General features: G+C 30.8%; 10 protein-coding genes across 10 annotated transcripts, besides 11 other annotated features; 4 read left to right on the plus strand and 6 right to left on the minus strand.

The window, feature by feature from the left end:
- Positions 1-2699: 2699 nt before the first annotated feature.
- On the plus strand, positions 2700-3731 carry TVAGG3_0322660 (uncharacterized protein; the record flags this gene model as incomplete). The annotated part of the gene is made up of 1 exon (XM_001581738.1): positions 2702-3619. The coding sequence occupies one exon, from the start codon at positions 2702-2704 to the stop codon at positions 3617-3619; it is 918 nt and encodes a 305-aa protein (XP_001581788.1).
- Positions 3732-4592: 861 nt separating this feature from the next.
- TVAGG3_0322670 (cysteine synthase family protein domain-containing protein) lies at positions 4593-5528 on the plus strand (the record flags this gene model as incomplete). The annotated part of the gene is made up of 1 exon (XM_001581739.2): positions 4600-5499. One exon carries the CDS (start codon positions 4600-4602, stop codon positions 5497-5499), a length of 900 nt encoding a protein of 299 aa, XP_001581789.1.
- Positions 5529-6006: 478 nt separating this feature from the next.
- On the minus strand, positions 6007-8553 carry TVAGG3_0322680 (WD40 repeat-like family; the record flags this gene model as incomplete). The annotated part of the gene is made up of 1 exon (XM_001581740.1): positions 6041-8476. One exon carries the CDS (start codon positions 8474-8476, stop codon positions 6041-6043), a length of 2436 nt encoding a protein of 811 aa, XP_001581790.1.
- Positions 8554-8942: 389 nt separating this feature from the next.
- Positions 8943-9320, minus strand: TVAGG3_0322690 (uncharacterized protein; the record flags this gene model as incomplete). Its single annotated transcript, XM_001581741.1, has 1 exon — positions 8943-9320. One exon carries the CDS (start codon positions 9318-9320, stop codon positions 8943-8945), a length of 378 nt encoding a protein of 125 aa, XP_001581791.1.
- A 202-nt stretch (positions 9321-9522) lies between these two features.
- On the minus strand, positions 9523-10088 carry TVAGG3_0322700 (uncharacterized protein; the record flags this gene model as incomplete). The annotated part of the gene is made up of 1 exon (XM_001581742.2): positions 9555-10088. The coding sequence occupies one exon, from the start codon at positions 10086-10088 to the stop codon at positions 9555-9557; it is 534 nt and encodes a 177-aa protein (XP_001581792.1).
- A 282-nt stretch (positions 10089-10370) lies between these two features.
- Positions 10371-10400: a terminal%2Cinverted (terminal inverted repeat of MuDR-3_TvMULE3 transposon ID:TVAGG3_0322710).
- Positions 10371-11220: a mobile genetic element.
- Positions 11191-11220: a terminal%2Cinverted (terminal inverted repeat of MuDR-3_TvMULE3 transposon ID:TVAGG3_0322710).
- A 641-nt stretch (positions 11221-11861) lies between these two features.
- Positions 11862-12851, minus strand: TVAGG3_0322720 (cysteine S-palmitoyltransferase protein; the record flags this gene model as incomplete). The annotated part of the gene is made up of 1 exon (XM_001581743.1): positions 11862-12851. One exon carries the CDS (start codon positions 12849-12851, stop codon positions 11862-11864), a length of 990 nt encoding a protein of 329 aa, XP_001581793.1.
- A 237-nt stretch (positions 12852-13088) lies between these two features.
- Positions 13089-13923: a mobile genetic element.
- Positions 13089-13923: a terminal%2Cinverted (terminal inverted repeat of Banshee-A1 transposon ID:TVAGG3_0322730).
- A 105-nt stretch (positions 13924-14028) lies between these two features.
- Positions 14029-14057: a mobile genetic element.
- Positions 14029-14057: a terminal%2Cinverted (terminal inverted repeat of ISTv1 transposon ID:TVAGG3_0322740).
- A 263-nt stretch (positions 14058-14320) lies between these two features.
- On the minus strand, positions 14321-15295 carry TVAGG3_0322760 (integrase core domain-containing protein; the record flags this gene model as incomplete). Its single annotated transcript, XM_051230223.1, has 1 exon — positions 14321-15295. One exon carries the CDS (start codon positions 15293-15295, stop codon positions 14321-14323), a length of 975 nt encoding a protein of 324 aa, XP_051099953.1.
- Positions 14321-15295: a mobile genetic element.
- Positions 14321-15964: a mobile genetic element.
- Positions 15657-16492: a mobile genetic element.
- Positions 15657-16492: a terminal%2Cinverted (terminal inverted repeat of Banshee-A1 transposon ID:TVAGG3_0322780).
- A 115-nt stretch (positions 16493-16607) lies between these two features.
- On the plus strand, positions 16608-17192 carry TVAGG3_0322790 (GTPase protein; the record flags this gene model as incomplete). The annotated part of the gene is made up of 1 exon (XM_001581744.2): positions 16608-17192. The coding sequence occupies one exon, from the start codon at positions 16608-16610 to the stop codon at positions 17190-17192; it is 585 nt and encodes a 194-aa protein (XP_001581794.1).
- Positions 17193-17457: 265 nt separating this feature from the next.
- On the minus strand, positions 17458-18185 carry TVAGG3_0322800 (GTPase protein; the record flags this gene model as incomplete). Its single annotated transcript, XM_001581745.1, has 1 exon — positions 17535-18146. The coding sequence occupies one exon, from the start codon at positions 18144-18146 to the stop codon at positions 17535-17537; it is 612 nt and encodes a 203-aa protein (XP_001581795.1).
- A 725-nt stretch (positions 18186-18910) lies between these two features.
- On the plus strand, positions 18911-21387 carry TVAGG3_0322810 (ubiquitinyl hydrolase protein; the record flags this gene model as incomplete). Its single annotated transcript, XM_001581746.2, has 1 exon — positions 19091-21387. A coding segment is annotated over one exon (2297 nt), but the record flags the coding sequence as incomplete, so codon positions are not given.
- Between the last annotated feature and the right edge of the window lie 5 nt (positions 21388-21392).

Raw genomic sequence — 21392 nt, forward strand, 5'->3', positions numbered from 1 at the left:
TTATATATTTTTCGCTTTCATTATCTATGATATTAAAAATTATGTCATCAGAATGTGAAATAATTAAACAAATGCCCTGCGGGAAGTATTTTATACTAGAATTTATAAAAAAAATCACTGTACGTTTAGCCTACTGGTTATGTCGTGGGGTTCAAAGGCAATATGTTCAAATCAGTAAGCACCCAGTTTTTTTATTTTTTTAATTTTTTTTAACAAGGTGAATATAACTTTTGATCGAAATCAATGAGTTACATGAATTATCATTTATCTAACTACAATTAAATTGTGAAAATATACTATCCAATATTAGCGTTTAATAAAATCAAAGATTATTGACTTATATTTTGAAAGTAATCTAAGCAGAATTTAGATATCCAAATTCTAAATATCTTCATGCTTAGATGCTAGATAATATATTCTTATTTGAAAAATTTATAATGTTATTATTTTCTTATTTGATATTTACTACAAGCAGAAAAGCATTTATATTGTAAATTAACAGATTATGATAATTATACTCGTTTTTATATGTTCTTAATGAAGAATATCAAACGTATTTCTATGAGTTTTAAAAAATGAAAAGTTTTAATATGGCTAATATATTTATTATCATTAATAGAATAAAAAAGTTTTTTTCGCATATCACTCGATGATTTACCTTCGAGTTTTGATAAATTTCGAAAAAATTTAAGGAATGCTCTTTGAATTTCTTTACCTATAAGCATATTATCTGCCGTATTATTTTTCGCTAATTGTAGAATTTTATTTAATTTTAATAATTAACCTTCTAAGCTTATTGAGAGATCACATTGTATATTTGATACGTAGTACATATGCTAAATCTGTGAATTAGATTGTAAGATATTGAACAAATGTTCTTAAACATTTTAGATTTTAGGGAATTACTGAATTAAACTATATTTCTTATATGATATCTTCATGTTTGGATGCTTTGGGTATAATTTATTGGGCTTTTTCTATCCAAATGTTTGGCAATGGTAACCCAATTTCTAACAAATTTATGATGGAAAAATTTATGACTTTTATGGAGCCGAAAAAAAAGCATAGAATGAATAAGACTATTAAAGATAAGCTGTAATTTGATTGTGAATTTTAAGAAATGAATTTGGATTAAAATTTGAAATTCTTTTTTTTGAAAATTAGCCGATGATATGCTTAAGCTAAAAATTACTAGAAGCGGTGTGATATAATTTATATAAAAACAAAATACAGCTTGATTTATATAGTAATTTATGCTTTACATGTATTTTATATAAATTTTTATTGAATTCAAATATTCAATAGTTTTTTTATGCTAGATTAGTTGTATTTATTTAAATATATTATATTGGCAACCTTTCTTTACCCTGTCCTAATAAACGCATTTTGTAAAAAAATATAGTGCATCAGTTTCGAACTAGCGTCCCCGGTACCAAATAGTAAGGGGTAATAACCATTCGACCATTTGCCACGTAAAGCATCGCCAGATTTTTTTGTATTTAATCACTCCCAAAACACTGTTTTGGCTTATTGGAAGCATATCAGACATAATCGCCATAATCAAAAAATCTATATACCCAATAAGTAATAAATTTGTCGATATAGATTTTCCATAAAATTAGTTTTTAGTCTGATCTTAAAATAAATTTAATTTTTTATAAAAAAAATCACATTTAAAAGTACCTTTTTAGTAGCTCGAAATCCTGTTGGTGGATTTCGGGCGTACTTCAAAATTAGCTTTTCTTCTACATATGCAAGCTATATTTTAAATATGGGGCAAATCGGATCGGCGAAAGGAGTTTAGTTACCTTTCTTCAAAACCAAATTCTAGAGAAAATAGTATGAAGAAAAGTAGTTATGACTTAAAATTGCATTTTTTGTTGTTTCTTTTGTTGTATAAATTAAATCTAGTAATCGATAAGACTAAATCAAAATCAAAACTGCTTAAATGAACTAAAACTACTATTCATATATCTATTTTATGATGATCTGATTCGATAAATAGATGTGTTAAGATGGCATTAGCTCTTAAATACAAAATTTGTAACATATTCTTGTATTTTAACATGGATGGTACGTAACATATATGCTTATGCTATATATTAGAGTAACATAGTTTAATCATCCAAATATGGAGTTTAATAATAAATATTTCATTAAATCAATTATTTTCGATAACTTCCTCCAAATGAGCGAAAATATTTGAATTTCTAATAAATCGTCTTGAAATGAGATTGTTGAAAATTCAAAAAAAAAAATCAATTTCCAATAATTTGAATTGAGGTATTGCTTAAAGTATATATTGGTTTTGAAGGATTTCTTTCCTGATTTTCTCAATTTTTAGAAATTCAAAAGATTTTGGTCAAAAGAAATAGCCAACACTGGTTTAATCAATCTTTTAATAGTACTAGATTTCAGACTCCGCGTGGCTAAAATCCATCGTCAAATCTATCGAAGGAATTTTTAACGATGTGAAACAAAAATCAAAATTTCTTTAAGATTATTGGTAAACAAGACAATTATCAAAGTTATTATCCTAAATTCAATGAAAATTCTATCGTCCAATTTCAATCAATTATCATCAAAACTTGATGTATACACTATATTGGATATACATAAAGCTAAAAAATTGAATTGTGAATTTGAAAAATTGAATATTTCTTTATCGTTAAAATTTCATAAACAGGTAAAAATATTTAGAATGTTTCCAATTCTTTTTGGCCTTTCAACATCAATTTCTGATGAAGATGTCTATTCTAGAATCAAACCTGGCTATAATAATGTATCTTTAATCTCAACTAAACGCTATTTCAAAGTAGAAAGTGGTCATCTTATATTATTCCTCGCAGAATCAACTAATGATTACACAGGTATAGCCCATAGTGATAATGAAAAGACAGAGCTATTTAAGAATGAAACATTCGGTATTAATTTCAAGAGCAGGGGATATTTAGAGATGCTCTCACCAAAATTCAATTCAATATATGCCGTTGACTTTTCTAGGTTCAAATATCCATCATGCAGTGAAAATATCGCTTTAATTGGTAGTGGATCATTAAATGTTGGCTGCTCTCAAGGAGCTGACTATGTATTAGAAAAAGGTGACAGTGTTTGTGTTTATTATGCATTTCCTAAAACAATTTCGACAGCTACTCTCACTAAATCTTCCACATTATCTACAACAGTCTACACAGCTATAGGTGACGTTACAAAGTCAGACAATGTTACACAGCCATTCATGATGAGAATAGTATATAACAGTAATACATGTGATGGCTCTACTGTTGGTGCTACAGTTACTTATAATGAAACATCAACAGTACTTAGCATGAAGTTATTACCAGAAGGCGGCTATCAGCTTGGTTCAGTTGGTAAATTTGCTGGCTGGGTTGCCGTTCTTGTTGTTATTTCTGTTTTATCCATTGTTATCTTAGGAGGTATAATCGTTGCAAGTGTTGTTCTTGGTATTTGCTGCTACCACTGCATCAAAGAGAGAATGTTCCACGCTCAGGATGCTGCTCAGTTGGAGCTTGGTATCATCGAAATTCCACCAGCTGATGACAGTCCATATGAATCAAAGAACCCACTTCAGACTCATGAAAAGAACAGTCAGTATTAAATACAACTGCTTGCAAAACCTCATTATTTTTATAAAATATTTAAACTTTATTTGATAATTTTAGAAATTTTTAATTTTTTCATTCATAAAAAGCTCATACTCTTCCTACATAAACTTGCTTTCATAGATACTCTGTTAAAACCCTTTAAACATATAAATAAAAAGATCTTGAAGAAATTCAGAGAAGAAAAAGTAATCTTTCATCAAGTCTAATGTATGAGAATGAAGTGTAACAAAGTTTATGTCTGAACTTCAATATTAATTCCGATTTTTTTGAATTTAAGACAAAAGGTTGTTTTTTATTGATTTTTGATTTGGGATAATAATACCTTGAGTTATTTTATTTGAAAGAATGTGAAATTTTGATATTTTGGAGTAATTTTATTTTTTTGTATTAAATTCGCGACTGATTTTACTAAAACTAATACTATTAATAATAATGATAGAAATTGATTAAATTTCTGCTTTTAAATTTACTTGCTATGTGGTTCGGTAGAAGATTTTTTTTAAATTCAGGTTGAGAACAGACTAATGTTATAAGTTCCTATATAAGGGCATGATCAAAAGAGAAAGTATTTGAAAAAAACTTGAATGCAGTCTGAATTTCCTACAAAAATGAATAATGAAATTCAATATTCATAATCGCACTGATCCAGCACAAGTTTATTGGTCCATAGGTTCATTATATTCACCGAAATTCCAAAAATAAATTCCGGAACTGAAAAAATTTTAACTAATTGGTTGCATGATCAACTTCGCATTAATTATGTATAATGCAATGAATGCATTATGTTATCAAGGTGAATAAAGTAAATTAACGTATCATGGACAATTTGATAAGAAACCAGGCCATCCCTTTCAATTTCATGAACAGATTTACATAGAAAAAATTGAGAGAGTTTTTACGATATTTGAAAAAATCAATAGGTGTCAAACCAAAAATTTTTTATTTCATTTTTATTTAGATCTCCTACACAAGCATGATCTACGACAACATCCTCCAGACAATCGGTAACACACCAATGGTTCGCATCAACCACCTTAACCCAAACCCAAAGGTCGAAATGTACGCCAAGCTTGAAGGTTTCAACCCAACAGGCTCTGTTAAGGATCGTATCGCCCTCAAGATGATCGAGCAAGCCGAATTAGAAGGCAAGCTCAAGCCAGGCAGCACAATCATCGAAGCTACATCTGGTAACACAGGTATCGGTCTTGCTATGATCGGCCGTGTTAAGGGCTACAATGTCATCATTGTTATGTCAGAAGGTGTTTCTCTTGAACGCCGTAAAATGATCAAGGCCTTCGGTGCTGATATCATCCTTACAGACAAGAAGCTCGGCACAGATGGCGCCATCAGAAAGGTCGCTGAAATCCTCAAGGAGAACCCAGGAAAGTACTTCAACCCTAACCAGTTCTCTAACGAGTACAACAAGATCGCTCACTACAAGACAACAGCAGAAGAAATCTGGGCTCAGACACAGGGCAGAGTTACACACTTCGTCGCTGCTGTCGGCACATCCGGCACACTTATGGGTGTTGGCAAGAACCTTCGTGAGAAGAACCCAGACATCAAGATCGTCGAAGCTCAACCAACAAAGGGTCACTACATCCAGGGTCTCAAGTCCATGGAAGAGGCTATTGTTCCAGCTATCTACCAGGCTGACAAGATCGATGAGCACATCCTCATCGAATCCGAAGAGGCTTTCGCTAAGGCTCGTGAAATCGTTGCCAAGGAAGGTATCTTCATCGGCATGAGCTCTGGTGCTGCTATGCTCGCCGCTCAGAAGCTTGCTGAGAAGCTCGATCACGGTGTTATTGTTGTTCTCTTACCAGACCGTGGTGAGAAGTATCTTTCTACAAAGCTCTTCGACACAGAATAAACTGTATGAACTTTGCTTTCCCCTCTATTAATCGAAAATCTTTTTTAATTCTAGCTTTTTAATGAATCTACTTCTTTTTAACTTAGATATTTGATCTTTCTTCTAGTATTATGTATAGAAAATGCTTATATTATGAACCAAATCACTCAGAATAACTAATTAGATTGTGTATTCAGGTCAATTATGAGTCAATTCTCCATAATTGTTGTGCAGATCGTCATAAAATGGTATAAATGAATACTTTGTATCTCCAAAATTTTTATGAAATCCCAAAAATCAAAAGAATCTTTGAGAAATTTTTTATCATTTTTTCAAAAACAAAAAAAATTTGGAATATAAAACATGTCTAAATAAGGAATTTATAACGACAATTATGATTTAAATTATCTGGTTAATTCATTAAATATCTTAAATCACTAAAATCATATGCTTTTCCTTATAATTGATATAAATTTTCTTTACAAATCAATTATTTTTATTAACATATATCATTACAGTCTTTATTTTGTTTTAAATAAAATAATATAATACAGTTTACTGCTTAAAGTTCAACAAACGTTTCTTTGAATTCGTGAGTTCTGAGGAAATCAAGAATTTCTTCAATACTTGCGCATCCACTCTCTTCCTTGAAGCTACTTATATCATATTTATCATTGAAGTATCTAAGATTTGCATTGAATTCATGTTCATACAGTATAGATGCAATTTTATGGTATCTTTTCAGTTCCATCAGTATATGGATTGCATTAATGAGGTTACCTGATTGCAGTGAATACGTCAAATATGAGTCAATGACAACAGATTCATCAAGATTATTGAGATGAGCAAAAATATGGGCTAATTCGAAGTACTCAGCCATCAGGAGGTATTTAAGTGTTGAGTTCTTATCACCTATGATCAAAGATAAGAGAGAAGCACCCAAGAAATCTTTGTTTTCCTCAAAACTTTTGATAAAAAGTTTTAATTGTTCGATGTTTTCTTCAGGGATTTCCTTTTGGTAGAAAGAGAGCACGAATCTATGATACACTCTTTTGATATCACTAGTTATCGACGGAGTTATCTGTTTAGGCTTTTCTCCAAGAATTAAATTAAAATCATCAACAAATTCTGGGTAATTTATAGGAATACTCATGGATTTGATAACCATATCAATGTATTCTCGCGATGTTTCAACATTTAGAGCAAATGGTTTCTTCGTCTGGAAGAAATTCAATTCATAATATTTGTTGTCACTTTTTGTACTTTGATGTAAAGTGATTCCAGATTTTTCAAGAACAGTAAGTGTATCACCAGATGCTGATAGGATGTTTGCAGAGTTATTTTGGATGAGCTCAATGAGTTCAAGATTGGAGTTCATTATTTCAATGGAATTCTTGAAATTAAAAGCAAACTTAGATTCACCGCGATAACATACGATTTCCGCTGGCATTTTGTAGTTAACACGCTTACAGCACTCACCATTCTGTAAATTAAAGATGTAGAGCTTGTAACTCATGTCAATTCCAACAACTTGCGGAAAATCAAAAGAAATAAGCGAATAATAGCTCGTAGCCGTGAATTGTGGGAATGAACCAAATACAGGCTTCATATCTTCATTAGCAAAGAAAATTCCTTTAGATTTTATTGAAATCGCGATTACGAGCTTTTTATCGTTATCCAGCGATACGTCGTAAGCCTGTAGGTCGTTTATTGTCTTTGTGCTAACTTTGCCGTTACAATATACTCCAATTGTGTTAGAATCTGAAACAATAATATAATCTGCGATTGTACGCAAATCTGTGACTGGTTTGTCAATGATATGAAGTTCTGTTATATCAAATTGCTGTTTCTGCTCGAAAAGATAAACAGAACCTTCAATAAGATAAACTATTGAATTATTTGAGAAATAACAGAGTTTATCGACTTGTTTCGGATATCTGAATGAATACACGCCTGTCTTATAATTGTAGGACGTCAAAGCATCGTCTACATCCGAAAAAACAATTTGATTATTAAATTTTGAAACAAGAGTTCCTTCTTTCATGATAGGAAGTGTATAAAAAGTATTGAGTGATAATGACTTGTTCGTGCTCTTCTTTATAATGTACGTTTTGTAATAATTCGAAATAATTATTAAATCTCCTTTTGAAACGTATAAAGGGGCGAAATTAAACGTTTTCGGAAGGTTTACGGATTGAGGTTTTGAAAGGGATGAATTTTCAATTGAAAATTGTTCAATTGAATTATCGTTGTATAAAACGAAGAAAGAGATGTCATTATCATCATTTGCGTATACACTTGAGACAATCTTGTCTTGGGTGAATGAAAGAATGGTAAACGCAGCTCCTGTAACTAAATGAATTAAATGAATAAAATGTTTTGACCAAGCAATAGCGAAACCAAAAGAAATGGTCGTAACTCCTTCGACTCTTTCATCTTGAGTAAGGTTGTAGACAGAAGAAGTGATTTGATATGGATATTTCTGATTTTTTCTGTTTAATATGATAAGTTCTGAAGCTTTTGTCAATGCAATAGCGTAATTAGAGTTGTATGTCGATATGGAAACGCATGTAAGTGGATCTTCGAATGTTAAAGTCCAATTTTTCTGAATTGTAAAAATATCTTTGTCAATATATGAATATTCTGTCAATTCTTTTTCATTTTCAAGAACAATGAATGAATCTATTGTTGAATTATCAAAGCATACTTGTGAACACTTCATATTGAACGATTTTGACTTGAGATTTAAGATATCACATAGAGCAATAGAGTTATCTGATACAACAACTAATATAAATTGCTTTGAATATGCTCCTGATATGAATCCTAATGATTTAATATGCGTATTTGGGAAATCAAAAGAAGAAATTACAGAAAAAGTTTGTTCGTTTTTCTTGTAGACAAGTACACATTCTCCAATACATACTGCAAGATACCCATATGTAAATGAAGCTATTGGAGTATCCCCATACTTAACTAAACTTGGTAAAATCTTCATTTATGTCAAATCTGACAAAATTTCAAAATATTTGAAAACTGTTAATCTCACAATGTTCATTGGTTTTAAAATAAATATACAAAATTTCAGGAAATCTGCAAAAAATATGTTTTGAGAATGTTCGAAACGCGTCAATAGCCAATATCAACTGTTTAATATACATTCTGTTCTTCATTAAAATTGATATCTCTGTGCGAGCTGTTCACTCTTCATAGAAAAATTTCGAATATATAAAGTGCTCTGATGGCAATTTATTGTTTGTCAATCTCAAATACATAAAAATAATATCTAGCGGTGAGTATTACTGAAATTGGAGCTGTTATTTTGCGAAATAAAGAATTTTGAATTTGAAAATCGTATAAATAATCAATCATTCAATCAAAACTATTAAATTAATAATAATAAATCAGAAAATATGAATTTCAATCTAATATTTATAATTCAATCAAAGAAAGGAAGATATTCCTTAGAAAAGATTTGTGTAAAGGAGAATTGCTCCCCAAATGTAAGCAAATGGAAGCCATAATAAGCTTGACCAAACGAAAGCGATGCGAGGGCCAATCATTTGATCATCATCTGGCATTCTATGTAATGAAAACAGTCCTGTTGGAGAAACGGCCATCAAAACAGCAGATTTAGTCTGTTCAGATGGGATCTTGAAACCTTTGCATAATCCGCCGACAAGGAACGGGAATAATACGTAATTAACAGCGAGATTGATGGGAATAAACACGTGGAATCTCCATAAGTTTACAGATCCTGCAACAACTCCGATAGAGAATATTATTGAACAAGTAACGCATTTTGTAAGATCGGTAATGAAGTTTTTCATGAGAGCAGGCATGTTTATCTTGATCGCAGCCCAAATGAAGCCGAGAATTATACATATCGTATTTGTATTGACCCAGGCAGTGATAATTGTAGATGTAAGTGTAGGAGGCTTGATTTCTGGTTCAGCTGGTTTATCTGCCGCTTGCTTCTTTTCAATATCTTCCTTCTTTTCTTCATCTTCATTTTCTTCGTCTGATTGCTGGTTTGCTTCATTAACATCTTCATCTTCGATACATTCAAGACCATCTTATTCCTGAAGTGAATCCTCTTCCTCTTCTTGTTGTGGCTCTTCCTGATCATCTTGTTCTTTAGGGGTGTGAGAATAAACAAACATGAGGATCTTGAGGATAGGAAGATAAATGAACTCTTCAGTGATCAAATACATGACTGCAATTACTTTATACTTTGTTGGGAAAACAACATCTAAAATTTGATAAATAAAAACTGTTGATTCCTGAAAAGCGAACGAAGTTGCAAATCTTATGTATGCAGTGAGCTTGCTTTTAGACTTGATTGCAAATGTTGCTATAACAATCAGGAGATAAATGATTAATTGAGCAATCGCAATTGGGAAATACGGCTTCCAATTCTCCATTGTAAGCTTGGTATTGCCAATAATATTATAGGCCATTGCGGAATAGCTTGAGAGTCGGATAACTTCGTATAATGGCCAAACTTCTGGAGCAGTAAAAACCTTAAAAATTGCAAGGACGAAGCCAATAACAAGAATGATATACAGCGCGCCTTGAATCTGGAAAAGGTCTTTGAGAGTAAAAACCATAAAACTATATAAAGAAAATTTCTGTCACTTTTAAAATATTCAATTTGAAAAAATTTATTGTATGCGATATTATCGTAAGAAGTCTCAATTTTGAGAATAAACGATGGGATAAGGATATTTTACAACATCTCTTAGCCAATCATTCTTGAGTGGTTCTTTCAATTTTGCAATATTTTGAAAACACAACAGTTTGGATAACGGGTGTTTCAAATATTTTTTCCCTTTTGATATGATATATTATATTACCAGTTTTTTTTAAATAAATATTTCCCAGATCGAAAAGGCAAACCCAAATTTTAGCTAAAAGTGACAGGAAAAAAAAACGTTTAGTATTAAAAAAAAAGACCGATGAGAGCTTCGTTCGAAATATAGAGGGAACTGAGAATGCGCAACCATTCTCAGGGAATATTGAATGCTATTCCCGTTCCCTCTGTATGGAAAATTGAGGTTTTCAAAGGGAGTTAAAATAATATCAAATTTATACTAATTTACTTCAAAATACAAAAGTATTTGACAGCTAAAATTAGTTACTTTAGCAAGCCTATCAATACCCTTTTACGATTATTGTTACTTTTTCGAAATAAAAGTAAAAACAAATTTATACTAATTTACTTCAAAATACAAAAGTATTTGACAGCTAAAATTAGTTACTTTAGCAAGCCTATCAATACCCTTTTACGATTATTGCTACTTTTTCGAAATAAAAGTAAAAACAAATTTATACTAATTTACTTCAAAATACAAAAGTATTTGACAGCTAAAATTAGTTACTTTAGCAAGCCTATCAATACCCTTTTACGATTATTGCTACTTTTTCGAAATAAAATAAATTTATTATCAAAAACCTTTTTTTTCTTAGTAAAAATAAACAAAATTTTTTACCTTATGAACTTTTGATGGAAATATGCAAATTTAAAATAATAAAGAAAGCCGCGAGCGAATCGAGCGGCTTAGGTCTAAGATTTTGATTCAAATCTTTGCTTATATTCCTTAAATTCTTTATGAAACTCGCAACAGTTCCATAAAAAATTTTAAATTCTAAACTGTCGAAATTACCGATCGGTAATCACACCCTTCAGGGGTGTGTCACTTTTTACAGGCGTGTCACTTTTAGCTAAAATTACCCCTACTCGATCGAAAAATTATTTTATCTTCAATTTAATCATTGCTTACTATTGTTCTACAGAGGTAAATAATAATATCAAATATTTCAAATGATAAACCATTTTGTAATTCATCGAATTTCGGATTATTGAAATTTGCTATGATCTTATATGTAAACTTATAGTGCTATTGCTTACATACAAGGCCCAATGAATGAATAAGTGAACAAATGTATTGCCTTATTGATAAGCAAGAATATTAAACTCACAAGAAACATTAACCCATGCATTTTAAGTACCTCAAAAACCTAAGTTCCGCAATGATATTGAAACAAATCAAATATGATTTACTTTCAATGTATTCTGATTTGCGTGAATTTTGCGTTTTCATTTGAGTAGTTAATAATTCGCTTCTATCAGAAAAGGGCAGTTGACCATTTGTTAATGAAGGATATCAAATGAAGTTGTTATTGATACTGAAAATTGAGGTTGTCGATACTGAAAAATACATGAATTACAAACCATAACAGACGATATTTAATCGATGAAAACTACAAAATATTTAATTTTAAATTTTAATTTTAAACAAAACAAATACTTAATATATATGAATTGACATTGTGATACGTTGTTATATAAATCTTAAGCAACATACTACAACCTTCCTATACTATTTAACACCTATGAGACGCAGAAATGGATATGGCTTTTCATTTTGGATTAGTTCCTGATTAGTCATTCCAGTAAATGGAGATATTGGAAGCGCATACATGCAACAATTCTGATCTCTTCCAAAAACGTCAAGAAGATTTTCTTTTTTGCTTTCATTTCCAAAATATTCCTTATCAATACCATGCTCTATTTCAAATTTAGTTAGATTGTTCGATGTAAGACCAATTGACCTTGAAAATTGAGCAAGTGGTATTAACGTAATGAAAAGTTCAACCGGAATAGATATAACAATAATGGTAAAATTGGAAGTAGTCAGTTCGTTCCTCCGAATTATCAAAGTAACAAAATGTGAAATCACTAAGAAAAAGCAAAAAATCGTTGCATACAATGTTGTCAGCAAAAGCAATTTTTCGTTTCTTTTACCTATGTAAACACCAGCCCATTTACAATAGAAATCGGGGCGAATTACATACCTGCCGACGTTAGGGAAGTAATAAGCTCTATTTGGTCGTGGATTTGATTTGAGCCATACAAGTTGTGCAGGAAAAGTTGTTATACCTTCAAAATTGTCTTCGGTGCTTAATCCTTCTAATAAATGCTCTGATGCATGATGCCAGTAAAATGGCAGATATCCAGGACCTACAGATATCATTTGGAAGTAAGATACTAAAAACATAATGTATACTATTAACAATATTGGTGTGAAAATGTAGCCAAAATATGATGTGTAAAGTAACGTATATACAAAATGAATAACCATGTTCCAGAGCGATAATATTACAATGATATAAGGTGAGGGACCACAATACCAACTTCCACAATAGTATTTTTCTGAATCTTTGAAATCTAGAGCAGTGCAACAGCATCCGAATTTACGGTATGATGATTTTCCGGGGAATTTGCCAGTAGTCGAGTCATAGTCATCATAAGTATAATCACTCTCGTCATAAACTGTCTTCTCAAGATCGTTTCCTGAAGCTGAAGACATACAAGTTTTATTCTTCCTTACGCCAGATTTTTGAAAGAAATTTTGGAAAAATATTGAATCCTATATTATTAGAAGATGCAAAATTTTGAAAATAATTCATATCGAAATTTGAATACTCATTCAAAATTATTTGATTAATTGAAAAAAATTAATTAAATCATTTATCTCAGATAATTTTAAATAAAAATTTTCAGTGCGAAATTTGTCAAATTTGAAATCAAGCCAATGAAAAAAGTGTTATAGACCGAAAATAGATTTTTTTCGGTTTTCTCTTCAAATAATTGAAAGAATGATACTATTATAGGTTTATTATATTATATAGCATATAATCATGCTATAGCCGAAAATTATAAGTTTTGAGAAGATTGAATATAACACAAATAAATTTGAATGTAAGTTAAATTGCTTGTTTTTTAATAGCTATTTAATGAGAAATCCAATATTGCAAAATTCAAATTGAATGATTGAAAGAACAGAAAAAGTCATTCTTTTCAATTTCGAATATGTTTCATTGTATTTATAATTATATGGCAAATACGATATTTAAACTTGATTTTTGAAGGAAAATTCACAAAATTGAATAAATTCAAATAATTTTTATTCAAAAATAAACTAGTTATTTGAGTTTAATACTAATTATCTATTCAAACTACAAAGTTTGTAATTTAAAATATTTTGTGAGATCAGATTGAATTAATTCAAGGTTCTTTTCAATTAATATTAATGACCATATTACGCATTTTCGAACATTCTAAACCAAATATATAAAAATGGGAGACGAATGTTAAATTTGCTAGACATGGGGGAGTTGTCTGCAAAGTTTTAGCTCTTATCTCTAACAAAAATTAATTTTTAAAAAAAAGACCGAATACGTTTCACAGCGAGAAAAAAATAAAAGGCAAGATAGAATTTTCTAGACATAAAGAAGTTGTTTACCGAGTTTTAGCTCTTATCTCTAACAAAAATTAATTTTTAAAAAAAAGACCGAATACGTTTCACAGCGAGAAAAAATAAAAGGCAAGATAGAATTTTCTAGACATAAAGAAGTTGTCTACCAAGTGTCAGCTGTTACTTCTTCTCAATACTGATATAAAATAAAAATCTTTATTATTTATTTAACCTTTATTGTTTCATTAAACTTCATTTATTTTATATTATAGTTTTATTCTTTTAGCTACTTGTAAAATAATCTAATTTTATATCATCATTTTACCGGATTATTCTTCAGTACATCGATTGTGTATCTAAAATAATATCATTATCCTTATTCTGTTTTTTCCAAAATTCTTTTAAATATCTTTTTTGGTTAGATTACTTTACACTTTTTACTTTTATTTTTTAATTTCAAAAAAAATTTGGTGATTGTTCTATTCTGTTACAATGTGCATTATCATATTCTAATGAATTATTCATTACATACATTTAAAAAAACTTGTTTAAAAATGAAATTAAAAAAATTATGTTTATTATTACGCTGTGAATGTGTCAACAGCGGTCATGCCTGTATCTGTATCCCATATTTGCCACAACCTTTCTGTATCTGCATTTGTGTATTTCGGTTTCAGCTGATACATTTGATTTGGCGTGTAATTTGTTCCAGTTAATGGATTAATTGGGAGATCTTCATGCGGTGTGTTATTATTGTACTCCCAAATAAAGGCAGGAATAGCCTGAATGCTTTGGCAGCGCTCCAATGTCGACCAGAATCTCTCAATCTTCCCATTTTGGTAGGGAGAATGAGAGTCTGTATGCCGCCATTGGACGCGCCAAAGATCAAGTAGATCTTGAAAGGCGCCCCTATTTTCTGAACCGTTGTCGGTCCAGAAACAATAAGGGACGCCAAATTCAATGAAGGCGGAAGCCGCAACGTTCGCTGTCGTCGCTGCCAGCATATCTGGTATTTGTATACACGCTAGGACTTTGCGGCTAAAATCGTCGATTATGCCATAAATATACTGGCCACGAACACCCCTAAAATAATGAACATCTGCGTGCCAGATAAGATTGGGTGAAAGCGCCCAATATCTTACTGCTGTTTCTGGCCCGGCATGCTCTAATCGCGTCTTGGTGAAATGATTTTCTTTGAAGTATCTGCGTACTTCTCTATAAGATACATCAATTTGTTGTAATTTCAAACGTTTCCATTGTTTTGTTTGACCACAGGGAAGGGCCCAGTGGTCATGTATCACAGCAAGAGCTTTGATTTGGTCGTAGGGATTGACCCTACGACCTTTCTTGCCTTTAGGCAATGGGATATTCTGTAAGCTAAATTGATTTTGTAAAAAAGATTTTGAAACATCTAAATATTTGAAATCATTTGATTGAAGGGTTGGGGCGATGGGAACATGGGTGCAAGCTTCTTCCCATGTCATTTTACCTTCTTCAATCTGATTGGAAATACCAATTAGGTAAATTCGATCGACATACCCTTTGTAAGGATTCATTCTAATGAAGTACGTTAACAATCAAAATATTCTATAAGTGTCTAGTATGGAATTCAAAAGAATAAAGAAAATGGTAACGTAAATAAACGTATTATGAAATAATTTATAATTAAAATGAAAAAAAGAAAAAATAATAAGTAAAGTGACTGGAAATGAAAATGAAAATCAGTGTACAGTTTTATTTTTTTCTCGCTGTGAAACGTATTCGGTCTTTTTTTTAAAAATTAATTTTTTGTTAGAGATAAGAGCTAAAACTCGGTAAACAACTTCTTTATGTCTAGAAAATTCTATCTTGCCTTTTATTTTTTTCTCGCTGTGAAACGTATTCGGTCTTTTTTTAAAAAATTAATTTTTTGTTAGAGATAAGAGCTAAAACTCGGTAAACAACTTCTTTATGTCTAGAAAATTCTATCTTGCCTTTTATTTTTTTCTCGCTGTGAAACGTATTCGGTCTTTTTTTTAAAAATTAATTTTTTGTTAGAGATAAGAGCTAAAACTCGGTAAACAACTTCTTTATGTCTAGAAAATTCTATCTTGCCTTTTATTTTTTTCTCGCTGTGAAACGTATTCGGTCTTTTTTTTAAAAATTAATTTTTTGTTAGAGATAAGAGCTAAAACTTTGCAGACAACTCCCCCATGTCTAGCAAATTTAACATTCGTCTCCCATTTTTATATATTTGGTTTAGAATGTTCGAAAATGCGTAATATGGTCATTAATATTAATTGAAAAGAACCTTGAATTAATTCAATCTGATCTCACAAATATTTTAAATTACAAACTTTGTAGTTTGAATAGATAATTAGTATTAAACTCAAATAACTAGTTTATTTTGAATAAAAATTATTGAATTTATTCAATTTTGTGAATTTTCCTTCAAAAATCAAGTTTAAATATCGTATTTGCCATATAATTATAAATACAATGAAACATATTCGAAATTGAAAAGAATGACTTTTTCTGTTCTTTCAATCATTCAATTTGAATTTTGCAATATTGGATTTCTCATTAAATAGCTATTAAAAAACAAGCAATTTAACTTACATTCAAATTTATTTGTGTTATATTCAATCTTCTCAAAACTTATAATTTTCGGCTATAGCATGATTATATGCTATATAATATAATAAACCTATAATAGTATCATTCTTTCAATTATTTGAAGAGAAAACCGAAAAAATCTATTTTCAGTCTATAACAAGCCAATGTAAAAAGATTCTCCAGCTTTTTTAAAACATTATCATATTCCCTTTTCCCAACAAAAATCTCTGCGGAGATAAATGATGATGAAATTGAAACATTGAAATTCAAAAAATGAGTGAAATCAACCAGATAAAGTGCGTTTTTCTTGGAGATAGTGGAGTAGGAAAGACATGCATGCTGCACAGATACATAAATGGAACATTTATTACACCTACTTCTCCAACAATTGGCGGTTCTTATTTATCAAAAGTTATTACATACGAAGGACATAAAATTGATTTAATGCTTTGGGATACAGCAGGTCAAGAGATGTATCGTGGCCTAGCTCCAATGTATTATCGCAATGCCAAAATTGCATTTATTGTTTATGATGTTTCTTCTGCAAAGTCCTTTGAGTCGGTTATGTACTGGGTTGAAGAATTAAGACAAAATACAGGAAATGATATGATTATTGCAATTGTTGGAAACAAATGCGATCTCGATTCTAAAAGAGTAGTTGATTTTGAAAAAGCCGAAAACTTTGCAAAGAGCGTTAACGGTGTTTACATAGAAACAAGTGCCAAATCTGGTTACGGAATTGATCAATTATTCGAAACTGGAGTAAGACTCGTAATGACAAGCGCGTCCAAGGTTATCAAGCCGAGTGTGGAATTAGAAAATAAACAAGAAAAGAAGGAAGAATCCGCTTGCTGCTAATTTTCAATGTTTGTTTGCATCGGCTGGCCTTTGCTACAAGAACCAGATCCACTGTAAATAATAGGTTAATTTATTTATAGTTTTTTTAACCTTTATTGTTAAAAATAATTTTTTTTATATAATTTTTTTTTTCAGATTCATTTCGAACATATGTGCTTCTCTTTTGATTATAGCTGAGTATATATTTTTAGGTCAATCAGTTTGATTGAATGAACTTCGAATTCAATTTGAAGAAATAGAGAAATAAGAAGGTTTATTATAAAGAAAAATTATATAATTCAGCTAATTGAATAGAACTTTTACGATATATTAAAGAAATAAGATTGATAAAAGGAAAAAAATTTAGCAACATCCAGTTTTCTTTTCATTTGTGTCAACTTTATCGGGTGTGTTGACTTTAGATCTACTAACAACTTTCATGCCATCATCACCATTGTACATTTTCATAAGCTCGTCAACAAGAGTAGTGAAAAGCTGTTTAATACCGGCTCCGCTACGAGCAGATGTTTCAGCGTATATGCAATTGTTCTTGTGAGCCCACTCTTCAGCTTCGTCTTTTTCAACAGCACGTTCTGGTAAATCGATCTTATTTCCTACTAAAACAACAATTGTATTTTCTCCAGCAACATTACGGAATTCAGAAACCCATTCGTTTACATCTTCGAAGCTTTTCCTGTTAGTAATATCAAAAACAACGATAGCAGCTAAAGATGATCTGTAATAAATAGGTCCTAAGCTTCTGTATTGCTCCTGACCAGCTGTATCCCAAATCTGGATTTCGAGATCATGACCATCTCTATGATCTGTGAAAGATTCGTACAACGTTCCAATTGTATTTGGTTCAGCTGGATCAAACTTATCTTGTAAGAACCTATTTACAATGCATGTTTTTCCTACACTGGAATCGCCAATGGTGACAGACCTGAATGTAATCTTTTCCTCTTCAATCAGCATTCTATCTCAATAAGATCGATATTTTTTGTAAATCATTCAACTTTCAAACAACTAGAAAATCTAATTTGATGACAGAATGAGTACATATAACAAACACATAATTAAATTATTTTTGAAATAACTTAGAACGCAATCCGAATTTCAGATTTGAATTTTTTCTTCATAAATGATCCATTTGAATATTCGAATCTAATTAAAATGCGAATGGATTAATATAAGTCTTGTAAATGGCCTTTTAACACTACTATTAACCCAAATTTAATCCAGATTTATCCACAAAATAATGATATGTCCAATTAACATATCAAAAGCTTGTTATATTATTTCATATACACATCATCATACTTGTGTGAAGCCTAGAAATCATATTCTTTCGGATAAAAACTTAGATAATTTTTTTGTGAAGTTTACTTCGAACTCCATCCATCATATTATTAATATGAATCCCATATTAGATACATAACGAAAATGAAATTTTCATAACAAAGATGCTTGAATATTATAACAATTTTTTCTTAAATTTTATTTCCGTAATAATCAGACTTTAACTCGTTGAAAACGCATATACAACTTATAGAAAATAAAATCATACTATAAATTTTTAAAAATAAAGGCAAAAGATTTCCAAATTCCTTCAAATAATGCAGATTGGAAAATTTGCTTTGAATTTAGATTACTCATAAAGATTATGAGCAAATATCTAAATATCAGTCCATCATTTCTGGAAAATTTTATTTTTGAATAAAAAGTGACAAATGAATCTATTACAGTATTTTTCTTTTAAAGATCCTTCATTTGAGATCAATATAGGTGAGTTACCTAATAATGCTCAATTCACAACGTTTTTTCAGTCGTTGATATCAGGAATTTATATCAAAAACGAAAAAATTCTTTATTTATATTATTCAAGGGCATCAAATTTGAAATCAACATCGGCAATCAACATGAAAGCTTACATTACTTCATCTACACAATATATTAAAACTCTTCTTACATTTTCAATTGATCAAGATTTTGTAGCAATTCCAGGTTTAGATTTACCATTAAAAATCAAAATTACAGCTAAAAACAAGATATTGTCACATAAAAATATCCAATTTCCAGGAATTTACAACTTAGGATTAACATGTTATATAAATTCATCGATTCAGTTCTTAAACAGTGCATTACCCTTACGACAATTGATATTTGACCAAGATCCTACAACAGCTTCAGTCAGTGATGAACTACAAAAAGTATTTATTGAAATGAATTCATCAAACGACCCAATTATACTTCGACCATTCGTCAAATCGCTTGGTGGCAACATATTCAATGTAATTGGGATGGAGCAAGACGCTCACGAGTTCATTACAAGCTTATTTGATAAACTCGACAATGAATTAGGCAAAGAGTTTGTTAAAAACAGAGAAGATGCATGCAGTGTTGTTGAAAGCCGTGTATTAGAATGTCCTGCAGCCAAAATCAAGAACGAAGTTACAGAAACATCGAATGAAATTCAAGTTACCGTCCAAGGCTTTTCTTCTTTGATGGAGAGTCTCAGATTTTCAACAGCTACAGAGATGCTTGTCGGTGCGAACAAATGGGATGCCGGAGAAGGCTTTGGAAAGCAAGATGCAAAAAGATACACGAGATTCAAAAAATTACCAAAGTTTCTTATATTCCATTTAGTACGGTTTGCATATAACAGGCATTCCCAACGTGTTGAAGAGGTCAGAAGCCAATTTGACTGTCCAGAAAAAATTAATATGAAAGAATTCTGTCTTCCCGAGGTAGAAAACACGAATTACACCCTTGTAAGCGTTATAGCACACAGAGGAGACCCAATGAGTGGCCATTACGTCACTTTCGCACAGCCAGCTTACGACGGAAACTGGTTTTTGTTCAATGATTCAGCAGTTTCAAATGTCACGTTTTCGGATGTTCAGAAAACATTTACTGACCAATCATCCTTATACTCGAGTGTCCTTTCTTACATCGGAAGAACCGATTTCCTCGCTTACATTGTCGGTTACATAAGAAATGACCAATTAAAGGCAAAAATAAAAGTGTCAAACAGAATTTCTCAAATTATGTCAGATTCTCTAACCACCCGTATCGTCAAAAGTGACAGTAATATTGAGTATGATGTATACAACTCCAAAGGTGATATTGTACAAGTCGAGAAAGGCCAAACAATCAAAGAAAAGTTCCCTGACGATTCTGACAAAAATTTCTTCTTTGCTTTACAAAGTACTGAAAACATGATCGGCCCTCTCAATTTGTCAACAGTCATATCATCATTCCTTGTTCCTAAGACATACGCGACCATCTTCATTATGGACAAAAACCTCGGAGAAAAGCCTGTTTTCGTTGTCCAAAATGAAAAAATCAAAATTTACAACGGTTTTGACATCATTTCAATTTTCAGTGACAAAATCATTTACTACAATGATGTTGTCATCTCAAATGATGATCAGATAAGAAAAGGAATGATTTTGAACGTAGTCGATAAAGATGTCACTTTTTCAATCGATCAAAAACCGCTAACCGTTTCATATGATACCAGATATGAAGAAATACAGAAGATGATCAACAATGAGCATCCAGAACGTGTTGTCTTTACTACGAGAATGAAAATTCTCAAACCAAAATATTATCCAACTGTTTTGTCACTTCACAAACAATATGATATACAAAGCAGTTTATTACCTGAAGGATTTACTCTTTCTCAGATTGATTTGTTCAAGAAGGTCAATGTGTTCTTTTACGACAAGAAACACAATGAAATTCGTAAAATATTATGGCTGAAGAAAGATGCAACAGTTCAAAACACAATCGACCAAATTAAATTAATAATGAATATCCAAAAAGGTGACATTGTTTTATCATCATTTAACAAGTCAGAAATTCCATTTATATTGAATCCTGTTAATTTATTGAGAGATCAAACAGTAAGAGCAGACTTTGTTGATAAATTCCCTGCTTTGTCTGTTACAGAAACTATTGGTCATTTGAAAGAAAAGAAAAGTTATGTAGAAGTTAGAAAATCTTCAGGAAATGGAGTTTTTAGAAACTACGAAACACTCGGTTTTTGTGGAATTACAAATAATATGAACACACATAACATTTGTGATGAATTTGGTATCAGAGATGCAAAAGAAATGTTTGTAAGAAGTTATTCTGATGGAACAAAGAAAATTTCATTCGATATTAAAGCTAAATTTAATACTGTTTTCCAGGACGTTTCAAAGAAGTTTAAATCTC

Source organism: Trichomonas vaginalis, chromosome V, assembly GCF_026262505.1.
Source record: "Trichomonas vaginalis G3 chromosome V, whole genome shotgun sequence".
Lineage (NCBI taxonomy): Eukaryota > Parabasalia > Trichomonadida > Trichomonadidae > Trichomonas > Trichomonas vaginalis.